This window comes from Ovis aries, chromosome 7 (genome assembly GCF_016772045.2).
Source record: "Ovis aries strain OAR_USU_Benz2616 breed Rambouillet chromosome 7, ARS-UI_Ramb_v3.0, whole genome shotgun sequence".
Classification (NCBI taxonomy): Eukaryota; Metazoa; Chordata; class Mammalia; order Artiodactyla; family Bovidae; genus Ovis; species Ovis aries.
The window spans coordinates 35,634,139-35,651,666 of record NC_056060.1 but is presented as its reverse complement, the minus strand read 5'-3'; the positions used below and the strand labels follow the sequence as shown (position 1 = coordinate 35,651,666).

Here is a 17,528-nt window from a genome sequence, read left to right as displayed (position 1 = left end):
TACATCTCAGGTAATACAAGATATGGAAAGTAGTCCCTGTCACTTTGTAAGCATTCAATAGATGGTAACCACTTTGTTCCTGTCGACATCTGTGTGATGGTCCAGTGGTTAACTTGCCATAACTAGCCACCAGTAAGAAACCGATGGGCATTCGGTGTTTCCAGTTGATGAACAAGATAAGCAATGTTCCTACCCTGAAAAGGTTAATGGTCTGGTGGAATGAGGCAAAAAGAATAGATGAACAAGATAATCAAGATATACTTTATTGAATTTGATTTAATTTAACTTAATTAATAGCTAGAGCAACACAGAAGCAAGTAGATAAGTGAAGGCACACGAGTTATGAAGGGTGGATAGGACAGGGCTCCTGGAGAAAAGGACATTTGAGCAGAGCCATGACCGAGGAGAAAGAGCCAGCTATGCACAGTGTGGAAGTCAAGGACTTCAGGCAAGGGAATGGCAAGTGCAAAGTCCCTGAGGTGGGAAAGAATTTAGCATGTTCAGGGCATAGAGGGCCATGAGACAGACCCCGATATTTAAAGAAGCTTAATATATGATAAAAACTAAGATCATGGTATCTGGTCTCATCACTCCATGGCAAATAGAAGGGGGAAAAGTGGAAGCAGTGACAGATTTTATTCTCTTGGGGTACAAAATCACTGTGGACAGTGATGACAGCTGTGAAATTAAAAAACAGTTGCTCCTTGGAAGGAAAGTTATGACAAATATAGACAGCATATTAAAAAGCAGAGACATCAATTTGCCAACAAAGGTCTGTATCAGTTCAGTTCAGTTCAGTCGCTCAGTCATGTCTGACTCTTTGTGACCCCATGAATCGCAGCACGCCAGGCCTCCCTGTCCATCACCAACTCCCGGAGTTCACTCAGACTCACCTCCATCGAGTCCATGACGCCATCCAGCCATCTCATCCTCGGTCATCCCCTTCTCCTCCTGCCCCCAATCCCTCCCAGCATCAGAGTCTTTTCCAATGAGTCAACTCTTCGCATGAGGTGGCCAAATTACTGGAGCTTCAGCTTTAGCATCATTCCTTCCAAAGAAATCCCAGGGTTGATCTCCTTCAGAATGGACTGTTTGGATCTCCTTGCAGTCCAAGGGACTCTCAAGAGTCTTCTCCAACACCACAGTTCAAAAGCATCAATTCTTCAGCGCTCAGCCTTCTTCACAGTCCAACTCTCACATCCATACATGACCACAGGAAAAACCATAGCCTTGACTAGACAGACCTTAGTCAGCAAAGTAATGTCTCTGCCTTTGAATATACTATCTAGGTTGGTCATAGCTTTTCTTCCAAGGAGTAAACATCTTTTAATTTCATGGCTGCAATCACCATCTGCAGTGATTTTGGAGCCCCAAAAAATAAAGTCTGACACTGTTTCCACTGTTTCCCCATCTATTTCCTGTGAAGTGATGGGACCAGATGCCATGATCTTTGTTTTCTGAATGTTGAGCTTTAAGCCAACTTTTTCACTCTCCTCTTTCATTTTCATCAAGAGGCTTTTTAGCTCCTCTTCACTTTCTGCCATAAGGGTGGTGTCATCTGCATATCTGAGCTTATTGATATTTCTCCTGGCAATCTTGATTCCAGCTTGTGTTTCTTCCAGCCCAGTGTTTCTCATGATGTACTCTGCATATAAGTTAAATAAGCAGGGTGACAGTATACAGCCTTGATGTACTCCTTTTCCTATTTGGAACCAGTTCTCTATGCCACCAGAAGCTATGGGAGGGTTCTAGTCAGGGCTGTCAAATAATCTAGTTTATGTTTTGGGGAGATTCTGCAGAGAACGGCTTATAGCAAGGCAAAAGTGCAAGCGGGAAGACCAGTTAGACTGAAGCTGTAGTTGAGATGAGGGAGAAAATGAGTCAGGCTAGAGCAGTGATAGTGACTCTGGGGAAAAGCTGGAGGGAAAAAAATTTTACCTGAGTGCAGAGGGCTGAGGACACGGCCTACTATCACCCTTGGTGCCTGTGAGCCCCGAGTTTGTCTTTTTAAAAAAATATTTATTTACTTGACTATACCAAGTCTTAGTTGGGGTATGTGGGATATAGTTCCTCCACCAGGGATTGAACCCAGGCCCCCCACATTGGGAGCACAGGGTCTTAGCCGCTGAACCACCAGGGAAGTCCCCCAAGTTTGTATTTTTGATTGTTACGTCCCAGAGCCCACAAATCCTTTCCCATCCTCTCTCTCCAAAGAAAGGCAATCTTTATTCAGCGTTCTCAGTGTTGAATAATTGCTACAGTGAAATTTCATTGTTGTTTTAATTTCTCTGGTTACCAATGATTTTGAACATCTCCTCAAATGCTTGTTAGGTTTCTGGGTTTTCCCCTCCTATAAATTGCAAGTTCAAATCTGGTTCACTTTTTAAAAGTATATTTATTTATTTAGTTGGCTGTGCAGGTTCAAATCTGGTTCACTTTTTAAAAATATATTTATTTATTTAGTTGGCTATGCTGGGGCCTAGTTGGGCATGTGGGATCTAGTTCCCTGACCAGGGATTCAGCCTAGCCCCATGCACCGGGAGCATGGAGTCTTAGTTACTGGACCATCAGGAAAGTTTCTGACTCCCTTTTTGTGTTGGCATGGCCATCTTTTTCTTGTGGAGTATATAAGAATTCTTTGTATATAAGAGACACGAATCCTTTTGTGATTTGCAACTGCACTGAAAATATCTTCTGTTATTCTATCAGCTATCTATTAACTATTTTTCTATGTTCTTAGTTGAGAGAAACCCTTACTTCTTATGTAATCCAACTTAGAAATGTTTTTGTGGTTCGTGGATTCGAAATGATGTTTAAGAAATCTTCATCCCAGGACCACAGATAGATTCTCCTATGTTGTCTTCTGCTAACTTCATAGTTTTCCATTTCTTATGTTATAAGAACATACCTATTCACAGCCCATCTTTTTATATGGGGCTGGGTGGTGATGCTGTTTTGTTTTATATTACGCACTGAGCCATTCATGGGAGAAGGCAATGGCACCCCACTCCAGTACTCTTGCCTGGAAAATCCCATGGACGGAGGAGCCTGGGAGGCTGCCGTCCATGGGGTCGCTAAGAGTCAGACACGACTGAGCGACTTCACTTTCCCTTTTCACTTTCATGCATTGGAGAAGGAAATAGCAACCCACTCCAGTGTTCTTGCCTGGAGAATCCCAGGGATGGGGGATCCTGACGGGCTGCCGTCTATGGGGTCGCACAGAGTCGGACACGACTGAAGTGACTTAGCAGAGCCATTCATGACCATGTCATCTCTTAAACTGCTCTTTTTCTGCTGACTTGTGGTGCCAATTTTCTCCTATGTTAAGTTCCCTTAAACACCAGGGTCTATCTCTGACTCCTCTATTTTGTTTCATTGGTTCTATTCTTACACCAACAACCTACTGCTTGTGATAGTGTGACTTCATAGTTTGTTTTAGTATCAGGCAGGGTGAGACCCCTCTTGACTATTATTTTTTAGAAGTGAGTTTGTTACCCACAGATATTTCTTAAGAGGAAGACATTTGGGATTCATTTTGGAGGTAGAACTGTGCTTATGGCATCTTTTCCTTTACCCCAGTTTTACATTTCTCTTTATTTAAATTTGACCACATTTCCCTATTGGTTTCTAGTTTTCATACCTTGCTTAGAAAAATCATCTTCATCTTCCTCATTCTCTAATATTAATATTTTATTTTAAGTCCTCTATAGTGTTGTTTTAATGTGTGACTATTTAATCTGTCTGGAATTTATTTTTGTGTGGTTATAAAGTTTATAACTAACTTTATTTTATTCCAAATGGTCAGCTAACTTTTCTAATAATGAATAGTCAGTCTGTCCTTTTCTCACTGATTTAAAATACTTCCTCCATCATATAATGAAATTTCATACATACATAGGGTTGTTTCTGGGCTCTACTTGGCTTATGGAAAGTGATGGAATCCAGAATTTTTGACAAGAATGCAAGAGCATTAGATGAGTTAAGCAGTAAGTTAACCTGTTAAAATGACAGGTTGAGGGGGCTGGTTATAAAGGTCTCTGGTCAGCCAGCTGTGTGGGGGAGGAACCCATGAGAGGCTGGAGGCTGAGAATCAGATGCTGCAGATGGGGTGGGAGGGAAGGGACAGGCTCCCAGGTATCTTGAAAGAGGGAAGGTGAAGAATTCATCCTTGCCGGTTCTCCTGAGAGAGATGTTAGTTGAGCCACTGGGGAGGAATGTACTTTTCAATGCTGGGTTACCTGAGGCTAAGAGGCTGCTGGTGAAAACAGATCCTGGTCACCTCAATCAATGAGAGTCAATTAACAAGAACCCCAGATATAGACAGAGGTAAGGGTTCAGAGGAGCAGCTTGGGGGTCTCTGGGGAGATCTCAGGCTCTCTGCTCATCAGGGAAGAAAGGGCAGTGGGTAGAAAAAAACTGAGTCCCCTCCACTTTGTGCGGAGATGGCTTCAGACTTTCCACAAGAAGGAACTCTGGGCACAGGGGCATTGATCTGGAGCATCAGCAGTGTACCAAGAACACTGTCATAGCTTAAATTTTATATTCATTCAGAGACAGCCTGGATTGGAGAAGGCAGTTAGGCACCCTTCACCCATAGTGTGGACATTGCCTTGTGCCCGGCACCGTGCCTTTCCAGCCCACTCCCACCATTCCCACCCAGTCCTCTGTCCCCTCCTGCTCTACTGAGAGTTCACATGGTCGATTTCCTGCTTAACTCAGCCCTCTCTTGTCCCCTTAGTAAATCACAGATTCTTCACTGTTTCCTTCCCGACCACACCCCATCAGCACAGAGCTGGACAGCACATGCTGGAGGGCGGGTCTACTCTGTTTGCTGTTTTAACAGCTCCCACCTGGGTCAGAGACTGTGTAGAGAGTGCAGAGGAAGAAACGTCCCCCCTCTCTCCTGTTCGCCTCCTATTCAATTTTATCTCACTCAACCCAAGTGAGGCCCTGCTCTTGAGGAGTTAATGGACAAATGAAGAAATACAAGGATCGGAGAGCCAGATTTTGCATATACTGCCTAGGCTGGATGGAGTGAGGGGAGGGCAAGGGGGGTTATGGCTAGGCTCCTTCAAGTTCTGGACATTGAGGAGTGCTTAGGAGCCTGGGGCTTGCCCTGGACCTGTTTGATGGTGAAGGAGGGGGTGGAGGGAATGGGCAGCACATGGGCTCGTCAAGAGGAAGGTCACCCTTCCCTCACCACAACCCTCACCTTATCAAGTTCAGGACACTGCAATGCTGTGGGCTGGCTAGCCCATGACATCAATCAGCATTGCTTTCCCAAAGTTCAGCTCTGATCATGTCACTCTCCTGCTCAAAATGGCTCCCCATTGCCTGGAGAATAAATCCAAACTTAAAGCACAGATTTTAAAGGTCACAGCTATGGGACCCTAATGTATCTTTCCAGATTGTTCCATCACAGAGCCTCCCTTGTCTCTGCCCAGCTCCCACCACCCTCCATATCCCACTCACCCCCTCTACCTCCTCCCACACAGCTCACTACTCTGATACCAGACCACTTGCATTCTTGAGCATACCCTGCTTTCTGGCCTCCCTACTCCTACTCACGCTGTGCCTCCTCCCAGCATGCCTTTCTCACCCATCATTAGCTATTGCAATCCTGTCCATCCTCCGAGACTCAACAGGTGCCATCTCCTCCATGAAGCCATCTCATACCCAGTCCTTCCCTTTCCAGCTGACACTCATTTTCCAACTTCTGTGTTCTCTAAACCACAGTTTATTAGCTCTGTAAACCACAGATGTTTACAAATGGAAAGAGTTTATACTGCTCCTTCTAGGATACCCCCGTTAGCATAGCAGACTCAGTGTTCTGAGCTTCTTAGGGGTTGAAAGCATTGGACTCCCTGGCTGGACTGTCAGCAGCTTCAAGCCTGGGATTTCCTCTCTTAGTAGTGTGTATGCAGTAGGTGCTCAATAAGTGTTGTGAACTAAATCCAATACAGTAGAATCCACCAAGGACCTGTCTGATGGCTCGGTGGTAAAGAACCCACCTGCCAATGCAGGAGCTGCAGGTTCGATCCCTGGGTAGGAAAGATATCCCTGGAGAAGGGCATGGCAACCCACTCCAGTATTCTTGCCTGGAGAATCCCATGGGCAGAGGAACCTGATAGGGAACAGTCCATAGGGTCACAAAAGAGTTGGACATGACTTAAGGACTAAAAAACAAGACTTCACCAAGGGGTGTGGATGCTGAGTTTGTGTCCTTGGCAGAGGGGGATGTCAAAAACAGAAAAGGATGCAAGCTGAGAGAGGTCTAAGCTAAGGCCCCATCCCCCCTCTTGAGGGCCTGGCAGGCAGAGAGGAGCAGGGTGGGGACGTCTTCCTCCTGCACAGGAGGAGGCTCCACGGATACCACCAACCAGGTTCCATATCTGCATTCGAGTCAGCCCTGCATTCAGATTCACCCTGAGTTTCATACAATCACTTTAATCCATGAGCCAGAAAAGCCGGTTGTAGGGCCCCAGGCGATAGCTCAGGCAGGAAACTCCCAGTGCACCCAGCTGGGTAGCCGAGCAATCAAGCCACTTCATAGGTCCCCCAAGTAAGCCAACCACCAGGACAGAGATAAGAATCAGCGGGGTGGGGTGGGAGCATCCTCGAAGCTGCCCTGAGCCCAGACAGGGGCTAGGCCCGCCCTCCGTTGGCCTCCCGTGAGGGAGGGCAGGGAGCACTTGCCCTTGACTCCTCATCACCAAGGATTCGAGCAGTTACTTTCTTTCCCTCATCCTCTAACTTTGGAGTCCTGGTCACGGTCTCTGCCTCTCCTGAGGCCCCTGCCCACAGCTTCTAGGGTGCTGAGCCACTGGGCTAAGTAGAGTTCAGAGGGAGGACACATCCCCCAGAGGGGCAACTCTGAGCCAGGACCCTGACAAGCTGCAGAGACAGGGCTTCCCCCAATCACGGCTGGGCTAATCCTAGAGTCAGGAGGGTCCATCGGCCTCTTCCTGCCACTTCCCCCAATCATGGCTGGGCTAATCCTAGAGTCAGGAGGGTCCATCAGCCTCTTCCTGCCACTTCCTGGTCCAGTGGACAGCCTGATTGTTCTCCTGGGGGCAGCAGACTGCTGACCCTGCCTGTCCCTGCATTTTCAGGATCTGAAGCCCTGAGGGTCCCTTGATACGAGAGGCCTGTGTCCAGGACTCTACCTGGCTATCCATTTGAGCCCCTCCCAGAACAATCCAGCCACTGCCGAGAATCCTCTGGAGGGCGGAGCTCTGAGTCAGAGTATAAGTTCCCCATCTCACCAGCCAGCTACAGAGCCACATGATGCTCCAGAAGCAGATGCCTGTGTGGGTCTCCCACTACCCGCCAGACTCATGCCAAGAGGATGGGGACAGGCCCACGGCCACCTGTGCATTGGAGGTGAGGGAACAGGGCTGGGTGGGTGGGACAGAAGCTGAGGGCAGGAGACACGCTCAGGGAGGGATGGGGTCACCGCAGACTCCAGAGTCATGGAGCACCTTGGCTAGGGCAGCCCCTGCTTGGCACTGGGAGACACAGTCTGGCCCAGTTGGTGCCAGGCCTCTGGGTGGGTGGCCCAGCTTCAGATACCCACAAGCTTGACAAGATGCATGGGAGTGCTCAGGGCCACTGTGGGACCAGCAGCACCCAGGAAGTGCTCAGCACTGCCGGGGACGGGCCACATTTGGCCACTCCTAGCAGCGAGCAGGCTTTCCAGCACCCAGGAAGTGCTCAGCACTGCCGGGGACGGGCCACATTTGGCCACTCCTAGCAGCGAGCAGGCTTTCACCCTGTGGACCTGCCGAACTACCTGCTGTGAGAGTGTGTGGTGTGGTGTCAGGTGAAGACCAGTGCCAGTGCCGACATGTCCCCATTGGCCACGAAGCGCTCCTCCTAGTTTTGCGGTTGAGACCCCTGAGTCCATACAACTGCTCCCAGGGAGAGCCCAGGTTCATGGGTCAAACCGCCAGGGCTCTGGACCAGTTCTGTCTGGGCTTTCCCACCTCATCTGTCTTCCAGTTTGCTGCCGGCATGCCATGGCAAGCACTGTCAGCAGTGACGTCTTCCTGTTGACCTTCCCCCAGCCCACACTAGATCATGGAATGAGATGAACGATGCCCCGGAAGTGTTTTGTCTTGGGATGGGAGGTGGAGACCCTGCTCAGTCTCCAAGGATCCCAAGAGGGAACTTCCAGGCTGGGTGGCGCCCAGTGCCCCGCTGACTGGTCCAGGATAGATGTCACCTTCTGGGCTGTTTCTGTACAGCCCCCGGGGCGCTGAAAGAGCCTCTGGTCCACACGTGTTCCTGTCTCCCTTGTCTCATTGAGCCTCCAAGAGCTTGAGTGAGGAGAAAGCTCCACAGAAAGGACAGAGCTTACCATGAAGTGAGGAATGAAGCAATTGAGAGCTGCGCTCTTCCCTCTCAGGTCCTGGGGCCTCCATAACTCAGAGCTGGGACTTCTTGCCCAAACCCCTCACCTAGTTTGAGTGATAAAAAGGGACATGGTCTGGGGAGCTGCTCAAACTAGCAGGGAAGCACTCTAGGGGCCCACAGAGTCCCCATCCGCATGCTCTCCTTTTAGGGAGGGTCCTTGTCTCCTGGAAGCTACTGCCAGGCTGTCCTGAGCTCTGACACAGTATTGCAGGAAACTGATGGATACATCCAGCTCTCCAGCAAGGAGGTGGCATCACCAGCCAGCCCTGCCCCGAGAAACCCTGCAGAGGGGAGTTCCCACAGGCTTCCAGGGAGCTGTCTTCCCTCATCAGCACCCAGACCTCATGGGCTGATTGGTTAGGGTAGCCTTGACCCTTACTACTTCTGAAATATGGTTGTCATACCCTCCTTCCAGCTCCCACTCCCACCAGGAGCCAGACCCTGGGAGCCACCTGTACCTAAATATTCTTCTAATGTGTGGTGACAGCTAGTTTTCTAGGGTGTTAGGATAGCCCCCAAGTGGGAGCTGAGGGTTTTGCTCCTGCCTCTGCTGTTAACTACTCTAGTGCATGACCCAGAGCAAGCTATTAACTGAGTTGGTTAATTCGCAGTGAGGGCCAGCCTCCAAGTGGATGGAATGGGCACTGCCCTGCAGCCAAGTATATCTACCCTGCAGCCCTGCCCCTTCTGGGCTGTGTGACCCCTTTTGAGATGCAAGCTCTTTAACCTTGGTCTTCTTCTCTGCAAAGAGGAATAGTAGTGCCTTCCTCAGAGTCTCGTTAGGGCAGGGAGGCTAGTTGAGAATAGATACAGTGCCCCCAGGTAGAGCAGAGCCTGGCATATGAGAGGAGGGTAATGAATTGTGTTCCCAACCTCCCCACCAGAGCCCTGTCTATAAAGTAAGGGGCTGGAAAGGGGTAATACTGGATTGCAAAATAATCAATCCTGAGAGTCAAGCTTTTTTCCACATGAGCTGGTGAGATGCCCCTGTCCTAAGGAGGTTTCAGGGGAAATAGAGTCCTGGCGAAACCAACCCCAAGGACCAAGGCTGGGAGGAGCCTGGAGCCAGCTGTGCCTACAGCCTGAGCCATGGCTTCCCAGAAACCTGCCATCCAGCTCCCCCGTCCCTACACAGCAGTCCTGTTTGTTAAAGTGTCTAAATACACTTCGCCACTGGTTGCCAAATAGTCCCTGCCTTGAGCTCCAGCCTCCTGAGTGCTCTGTGGTCCTTGTCCCTGGACCATCCAGTGCCCTCATGAACTGGAGGATTACCGCCCACCCCTGATCCAGGGCTGCAGACTAGCTGGTGCCTGGCCATGTCTGCTGTTAAACGTTCACTCTGATACCCAGCTAGCAATCCTGTCAGAGGGACGAGCTTGTCCAAGCCCCTGAGTTCTTACCCGGATCCCATAAGCCACCCCATACACTTGGGTTCCCTAAACCCACCAGTTTCTAGTTCCTATAGTCACAAACACTATCCTTTGATCTAGTACATCTTTCTATTGTGTGTTCATTAGCGCTGGGACCATGAAGTTTTGCTTATGGGGTCGCACAGAGTCAGACACGACTGAAGCGACTTAGCAGCAGCAGCATCACTCCAATTGAGCTAATTATATCAGGAGCAAAATATGTACACTCACTTTAATCCCAGAAGGTCATTTTTCATAGACTTAATTCCTGGAATCATCCGGCCCCAAGACCTGAGTCCTGTGTTCCCGCTGCCTTCCTCCCAGCATGGCTCCTCTGGGCTCTCTCTCACACCCTCAAGGCTCTGTCTCCCTGCTGGCAGGTGGATGAGTGCTTTGCAGAATACTGTGCAACTGGGTGTCTCCTGAAAATTCCTGGGCTAAAGGTGTAAGCTGAGGCTCCAGACCACAGAGCAGCCCTCTGTGGCTGCTAGAAAGTGGGAACTTCTCTTAAAAGCTCTTACAGTCCTGACATGCTCTGGTGGTTTGATTAAGGGAGAAATGATGGAATGTGTCAGAGGAGTACTGAAAGGAGGACTGCCAGAGTGTGGCGGTTGTTTGGGGGCTTTGGGATAATTCAGGGTGAAACAAAAAATCTGCCAGGAAAATAGACTTTCAGAGAAGACTGGGGCAAGCCACATCTGTCTTCATGTTTGCCGAGGGTCACTTTCAAGTTTAAAGTGACAATAGAATCGTAGTCATGAACACAGGCTTAAGAATTAGAGCTAGGGGACTTCCCTGGTGGTCCAGGGGTTGAGACTTCACCTTCCAATGCATGGGGCATGGGTTCAGTCTCTGGTTGGGAAGCTCAGATCCCACATGCCTCATAGCCAAAAAGCCAAAATATAAAACAGCAGTGGCCCACATCACATACAGAGGGGGTCTGCCCAAAGGCACAGCTGTATTTCCAGAACCAGAAGAGAAGTGCAATGCGCAGCCTTTGGTCCAAGTGACAAGGCTCAAAAGGCAATCCCATCAGAGCAAGTGACTGATAATGAAAATATTCAGTGTTTCAGAGTTACTCTCACAAAAAGAATCCTCAGACCTGTATGTGACAGTATGGCTTTGTTCCAACTTTGAGGCAGCTGTTGGGAAAAGAGGAGGAAAAAGCCCTAAAGCTGACTTATATATGGATCTCAGGGACCAAGCAACAACCTTCCCAGCCATTGTCCTATTGTTCTTGGTTAGAATTAAGCCCAAGAAATTCCCTGGTGGTCCAGTGATTAAGATTTTGCCTTCCAGTGCAAGCGGTGCAGGTTCGGTCCCTGGTCAGGGAGCAAAAATCCCCCGTGCCTCCTGGTCAAAAAAACCAAAACATAAAACAGAAATAATATTGTAACAAATTCAGTAAAAGTCTTTAAAAATGGTCCACATCAAAAAAAGAGAGAGAGAGGGCAGGGACATATGTATATCTATGGCTGATTCATGTTGATATTTGGCAGAAACCAACACAATTCTGTAAAGCAATTATTCTTCAATTAAAAAATAAAAAGAAACAAAGAAACAAATTAAGCCCCAGTAGAGCCTAGAAGGACAGACATCAAAATAACAATTCTCATGACAAGAAAAAAATTTTAATTACATGTGATGATGGATAACTAAACTTCTTAGGGTAACCATATGACGATACAAAACACATATATCATCAAATCATTATGTTGTATACTTCAAACTCATGCAATGTTATATGTCAATTATTTAATTTTTTAAAAGACAGCAATACTTTTATTATAAAGGTTTTATGAAATTAGAAACTATAAGAGAAGTATCTGGAAAATAGTAATGTTACCAAATGCAAATCTATGTACCTGATGCACGAATGTGCACCTGATATGGGGCCAAGCAAAACCAAAATGCTGGAGTTTGGAACAGAGAAAGGTTTGTTGTAGGGCCATGCAAGGAGATGGGTCATGCCTTAAAAACTCGTGAACTCCCCAAAAGCTTTCAGCAAAGCCCTTTTCTAGGAAAGACGAGAAAGGAGAGTGGTTAGTTGTTGCAAACATTTTAGTGTCAGATCCTTTTTTTTAAATTGGGGTTTACTTGTGTTTCAATGTGTTAGTTTCTGCTGTGCAGAAAAGTGAATCAGCTGTTCATATACATCCCCTCTTTTCTGGATTTCCTTCCCATTTAGGTCACCACAGAGCACCGAGTAGAGTTCCCTGTGCTATACAATAGGTTCTCATTAGTTCTCTATTTTAAACACAGTAGGGTATATATGTCAACTCCAGTTTCCAAATTCATCCCACCCCCCTGCCCTCCTTGGTGTCCATACATTTTTCTCTACATCTGTGTCTCTATTTCTGCTTTGCAAATATCTGTACCATTTTTTCTAGATTCTATATACTTGCATAAATATATGATATTTGTTTTCTCTTTCTGACTTAACTTCACTCTGTATGACAGTTTCTAGGTCCATCCACATCTCTGCAGATGGCACAACTTCATTCCTTTTTATGGCCTAGTAATATTCCATTGTATATACATTCTTGATGTCAGGTCATGGTCAAGTCACAGTGCTCCTGTAAATCTCCACCAAACCAAATATTATCCTATTAGCTATACCTCAGTACAAAATGTTTTTGGTATTAAAAACAAATATTATCCTCCGTTCTGATGAGAAAGGGCAAGGTCTCAAGGCTCATCTCTTCCCCTCTGAGGTCTGGGCTCTGCTAAGAGGTGGAAGCTCCCTCTACAGGCCAGTTACCCTGCTCAGGAGCATTTGTCCAGCATCCAGTCTAGGTCCTCCCACAGTGCCGAGGCTCAACTGAGGAAGCAGATCTCAGCTGGTGGCACCCTCAGGGCCAGGTCCCCAGACACTGTCCACGTGACATCACTCAGGGAGCCAGGCACCCAAGACCCAGTTGGGCCTCTGGCTCCTCAGTACACCCAAATGAGGGCAGGTCCCCTGGACTGTGACCCATGGAGAGAGCTACCACCATTAGGGCTTGGAGGTGGGGATCAGGGAGAGGTTGGCTGCTGCTTCAAGGACTGAGCCCAACCAATGGACAAGCTGTGGTGAGGGCTCTGGAGCTCTGTGGGACACAGCCCTCAGTCTGTCCCCGGCCCCCAGATCACCCACTGGCCTGAGGCTGGAGGGCGCTGGGGAGAAGGCCATGATCAGCCTGCACTGCACTCTGCCCCAGGACCCCTGCAAGGCCAACTGAGCGGGACCTCTCACTGGCCAAGATCAAGGTCTCCTGCTGTGCCCACCCTGCCCCTATTAGAGTAAATGTTCAGTAAATTATATTACAAATATTATCTGACAATAGCCAAGCCAGATGAACTATCTGTGGACAGTCTGAGTTGAAAATAATAAAAGGATTTATACATAGTGGTCTTCTCTGAGTATTGGCATTTTGGGGACTCTTTTTCTTCACACTCTCATGGTTTCCCCTAAACTCTAATATTATTTTAAACAGAGAAGAATTGCATTTTCTCAAAAGGGTAGAAGGTGACTCTTGTAACATGGAGTAGATGACTCAGAGTGTAAAGGGTTCCAGTTCAGAGGCCTCTATAAACATCATTGGGTGGGTTGGAGGAATCCAATGGTGCCTGCCTTGGGCACAGGCTGGAAGTGAATAGTAAAAAGACTCATGTAACGCAGACATAAAGGACAGACTTTTGGACTCAGTGAGGGAAGGAGAGAGTGGAATGATTTGAGAGAGTAGCATTGAAACATATACATTACTATATATAAAAATAGATAGCCGGTAGGAATTTGCTGTATGACACAAGGAACCCAAAGGCGGTACTTCGTGACAACCCAGAGGGATGGGATGGAGAAGGAGGTTTAAGAGGGAGGGGACCTATGTATACCTAGGAGTGGTTCATGTTGATATATGGCAAAAATCATCTCAAAATTGTAATTATCCTCAAATTAAAAAAAAAAAAGACTCCTCTAAGCCTGGGTAAAATGCTCAGGAAAAGAGATTCCAACTCCAAGATCCAAATAGGAAAGACGTGGGCAAAAGAGGTATGAAACTGTCCTTCCTCTGGGGTGTGTTGGCTCAGAGAGGACAGAGGACAAAGCCCCTCACCTCCACAGCCTTGGACCCCTGGGGACCAGAAGCAATCTCCAGACTGCAGATGGTCCCAGGGGCAGGTCACTGGAGTCTGGGCAGTGGGAGCCTGTTCAGGTTGAGCCGCTCTCTCTGTCAAGGCCACCTGCCACTGCTGCGTGAAGAGTGAGTCCAGTGTCCTCTCCATCCACAGGAGGGGCTGTCTCCATGCCACCTGCTGACAGTGAGGGTCATCCGCATGAAGAACGTCCGACAGGCTGACGTGGGTGAGTCTCCCCCTCCTTCTTCCCTCCCTCCTCTCTACTTCTGGGGCCAGGATGGAGACAGGCCTAGAGGGGAAATGGTCAGGGGTCACTCTGTGTGTGTGTGCATATGTGTGTCTGGGTGTGTTCTGTATTCAAGTTGTATTTCAGACTTTGAGGTTTGTATCATTTTCCAGGCCCCTCCCTGTAGCTGCAGCCTTGGCACAAGCAGCCCCTGCAGTCCTCACCTGGCTGTCCACCTTGCGCTCTCCTCACCGCCCTCCCCTCCCTGGGACCCCTTCCAGGAGGCAGCTTCCCTCACCCTGGGCATGAGTTTAGGGGCTGTTGGGATGGAAGAGAAGGGGAGACCTTTGGGGACCATGAAGCCAGTCAGCTCCAGTGCTCTTCTCAGGACCTGGATCCCAGACAGGCCTGAGAGTGCATGCCAGGGGCCCCAGTTCTGCATTCAGCCCATGGATATGGTTGACTCACCAGGGCTTTTTGTTCCGGGTCTTCTTGCTGCTTTAATTTCCCTTTCATCCCAGCCTCTGCTGCATTCCCAGGACATGGGGGCCCAGGGAAGTCTCTGGTCTCAGGAAGAAATGAAGACATCTGGGTGGGTAGGACAGAAGCCCCTCCCTATGCTGCCCTCACCTCCTCACCATCCAGGGAGGAAGTCTGGCCCTCAAGGAGGACAAAGCTCTGTGTCAGGGCCCATGACTGAGGGGGTCCCCACTTACTGGCAACCACACAGAAATGGCCCAAGGGCTCCAAGTTCTCCGAAGCTTCCTTATATTGCCTTCACCCTGGGATTCAACTATGCTGGGAGAGCCTGACGCAAGGGGAGGTGTCTATCTGCAAAGCAATCATGGAATGGTAATAGAGGATGGCGGGCTTCCCTGGTGGCTCAGATGGTAAAGAATCTGCCTGCAGTGCAAGAGACCTGGGTTTGATCCCTGGGTCAGGAAGATCCCCTCGAGAAGGGAATGGCTACCCATTCCAGTGTTCTTGACTGTAAAATTCCACAGACAGAGGAGCCTGGCAGGCTACCAGTCCATGGGGCTGCAAAAGTGGAACAGGACTGAGCAGCTAACACTCTCACTCTCTTTAATGGAGGATGGCATTCTGATCTTGTCACCATGGGATTTAAAGGACACTGAAAACTGGGAGTAGTGAAGGAAGGCTGCTTTGAGAGCCTGAGGTCTGAGGGGACAAGATGTGAGCATCCAGAGGTCTGGGAGCCCCATCGAGGGGAGGGCTCCTCCTGCATTCCCCGCCTCCAGCACCTGCTGGGGGCCTGCCCGGGGCAGACAGCACTCGTCCTCCCCAACCTGAGGGCAGTGCCGTGGGACCCATTTGCACATGACCATTAGCTGCCTAAAGCAGAATCAGTGTTTGATCCCAGGTCTGGCCTGCTGAGGGGTGGGAAGGACAAGCCAGGAGAGGGAGCCTGGGCTATTCAGAGGATGGATGGGAATCTAGGTGGCACCCTAGTCCTGAGGCAGGGACTGCATGACCTCGAGGGCTTCTGTGCGGATGGAGCAGAAGCCCTGGGGAAGAGGCTGACAGCCTGCTGCAAAGCTATCGCCGCAACACCCCAACGCAAGGATGAGTGTGGAGGTGGGGAAGGGAGGGCCCTACATCCCAGGAGAGAACAAAGGGACCAGGCAGGATTGAGACCCCGTCCCCGGGACGGTGAGCGTCCAGAGCCCATGCCATCAGTTGCAGCCAGCATGGCTCTGTTCCCAGGTCGGCCAGGGGGCCATGGACTTCTTGGGCTTCTCGGGGCCTCTTGGGCTTACTCGGAGCCACCAGTAAGTGATGTGAGGAGCCTGGAAGTGTCCCCTGGATCCGGAGCCTGGTTGCCTCTTTTGCCTTCATTTACACGCCAGGGTGGGTCACCAGACACCTCCCCCACCCCCCTCGGGGACAGGTCACAGCTGTCTCATGCCTGTGGTGGCCTCGCCTGCCTTGGCTCCTCTAGAGGCGGCTCTGTCCCCGCCCTGCGTGTCCTGCGGGCCTCACACTCTAGGGCAGTCCTGCACCTGTGCTGTCAGACCCTCCCACCAGCCAGGGCACTTCCTGCTACACCCGTCACCTGAGGGCCCCAGAGGTGGAGGTGAGGTGGAGAGCAGGCAGCCAGAGAAACAGGCTAAGGACTGGCCCACCACCTATTCTCTCTTCCCCACACGTGCCTCTGGCACACAGGCTGCCCTTCGAGGGTACCTGGTCCCCTCTGGAACATGTCTGTGTTTTCCTCATTTCCCTGAGGAACAGAGTTGGGGGCAGTCATGGTGTCTGGGGGTGTCAGCCCAGGTCACGTTGTATCTGGTTCCACAGTTGTCACGGACTGGGCTCTGTTTCTGCCTCACCTGGGTTGAGACTATGCTGACATCTTGCAGGTCCTGGGTCACCTTTGCCCTAAATCATTCCTCCTGGCTTAGATCAAAAATGATCTCCCCTCTGGTTCAGTCCTGTAAGGGGTGCCTGAGTTTCTAAGATTTCTAGGAGCCCCAAAGGGATGAGATTCGGGGGTGGCTCCCTCATCAAGGAGCTAGGTCAGGGCTGTAAGAGAATTGGCCTGGAAATCTTGCAGCTGTCCAGAGTTTTTATTCCCCTTGGGACAATAAATTAAAATTCAAACCATCACCCCAAGAGCTGTGAGGTGGGTGTCTCTAAGGAAGATAATGTTCTTGATATCAGTAGAGATGAAGATAATGTTCTTGATATCAGTAGAGATGGTTAAGTCATCTTGGCCACCCACATTCTAGAAAAAGAGATATGTCATTCCTATGACCAAGCCCTTTTTCACTTCATGAGGTACAAGGATTAGAACCAATCTGTGCTTAGGAAATTCCCCAAAGTTCTTAGAATTGGGTCATCATTTCTTAAGCACTCTTAATTGCCAACACAACAACAGTCACTACCTTACAGTCAGCTCATGATGCCACAGCTTGTCATCTGGGCTTGGCAGCCTCCCTCCACCATCATCCCTCCCCAGGATTATCCTCTCTTGGGCTGCACTCTCCTTCCCAACCTTAGGAGGACAGGCAGAATGGCTATCTGCAAAAGGACTGGAAAAAAAAATTTATGCTTGACGTGTAGGTGTCTGACCAATGTTGGCTCTTCCAGGAGTTTTGTTTTTAATCTTAATTGGAGATTTAAGCCTTAGGTAAAAAATTCTGAGACTTCAGTGGATTTGTGTTTGTTAGCCGTTCAGTCGAGTCCAACTCTGCAACCCCATGGACTATAAGCTACCAGGCTCCTCTGTCCAAGGGATTCTCTAGACAAGAGTACCAGAGTGGGTTGCCATTTCCTTCTCCAGAGCATCTTCACGACCCAGGGATCAAAGCCGGGTTTCCTGGGATGCAGGCAGATTTTTTACC

At 49.2% G+C, this 17,528-nt stretch overlaps 1 protein-coding gene across 2 annotated transcripts in view; it reads left to right on the top strand.

Moving 5' to 3' along the window:
* The window catches only part of PLA2G4E (phospholipase A2 group IVE), a 78,922-nt gene that overhangs the window by 29,827 nt on the left and 31,567 nt on the right, over positions 1-17,528 (top strand). Inside the window, exons 1-2 of one of the 2 annotated variants that reach the window (XM_012181261.4) lie at positions 7,277-7,383; positions 14,094-14,166. In XM_012181261.4, the coding sequence (XP_012036651.3) occupies positions 7,285-7,383; positions 14,094-14,166 (172 nt within the window). In that variant the 5' untranslated portion in view covers positions 7,277-7,284. Of the gene's footprint in view, positions 1-7,276; positions 7,384-14,093; positions 14,167-17,528 lie in introns of those variants that run through there. The other variant, XM_060419111.1, reaches the window with a different exon arrangement.